The following is a 753-nucleotide window of genomic DNA, read 5'->3' as shown; positions in this document are numbered from 1 at the left end:
CTTCTCTCTCAACGCGTTCGTCTCCTCTATACCCATAGACGCGCCTATGCTCTTCGCGATCGCGTCTAATTCTCCAACGGAGCTCTGTTGATTGGCCAACGTTTCCTCTGCCACGTTCACGGTCTCGTGAGTGCCTCCGCTCGCGTAGAACTCGATCAATTGGCTGATCACCGTTTGTTGTTCGTAGAGAAGACCCTCGAGCTTTTCGAGCCTCTCCCACATCTTAATGTACTCCTGACTGAGGAGATCCAATGCCCTCCAGGCGTACCTTAGCTCGTTCTCCAATGTGTTCAACCTGGTGCCGAGTTTTTCCATGTAGTCTCCGATTATATAATCGATGTTACCGTCCGCGGTGGTAGCATAAGTTGGCAAAGCTGGCGAATGAGCCCTCGGACTGGTTGGGGCTGGCCCACCCAGCTTCGTCGAGTCCATTTTCATGTAGTTTTGCGTTTCGACAACGCAATATCAGCCGCGTGTAGATCCCCCTAAGCCTCTACGATTTGTCACTAAGGTATTCAGGCTGTCGTCGATGATCCCCGAGGTGATTCATCGTGCATATTGCTTCGAACGGAAAAAAAACGGAGTTACAGCGTTCCCTGTGGCCCGAGAAGGAACATCAACGACGATTCGACGCACCTCGCGGATGAGTTCGACGCGATCGAACTAAGGTTAGCCGATACACTGTGCACGTTGTCGATCTCCATGTTTATCGTGTCTTTTTCCAATTTTTTAATTTATTTTTCTCTATTTATA

The 753-nt window shown here is 49.8% G+C and overlaps 1 protein-coding gene across 1 annotated transcript in view; it reads right to left on the bottom strand.

Moving 5' to 3' along the window:
* Positions 1 to 432, bottom strand: part of LOC108578732 — a 124,569-nt gene extending 124,137 nt beyond the window's left edge. Inside the window, exon 1 of the mRNA XM_017942109.1 lies at positions 1 to 432. Within this exon, the coding sequence (XP_017797598.1) occupies positions 1 to 432 (432 nt within the window).
* Positions 433 to 753: the final 321 nt, after the last annotated feature.

Source organism: Habropoda laboriosa, unplaced genomic scaffold (genome assembly GCF_001263275.1).
Source record: "Habropoda laboriosa isolate 0110345459 unplaced genomic scaffold, ASM126327v1 scaffold28, whole genome shotgun sequence".
NCBI classification, from domain to species: domain Eukaryota; kingdom Metazoa; phylum Arthropoda; class Insecta; order Hymenoptera; family Apidae; genus Habropoda; species Habropoda laboriosa.
Note: the sequence above shows the minus strand (reverse complement) of the source record. Positions and strands in the feature narration are given on the sequence as shown.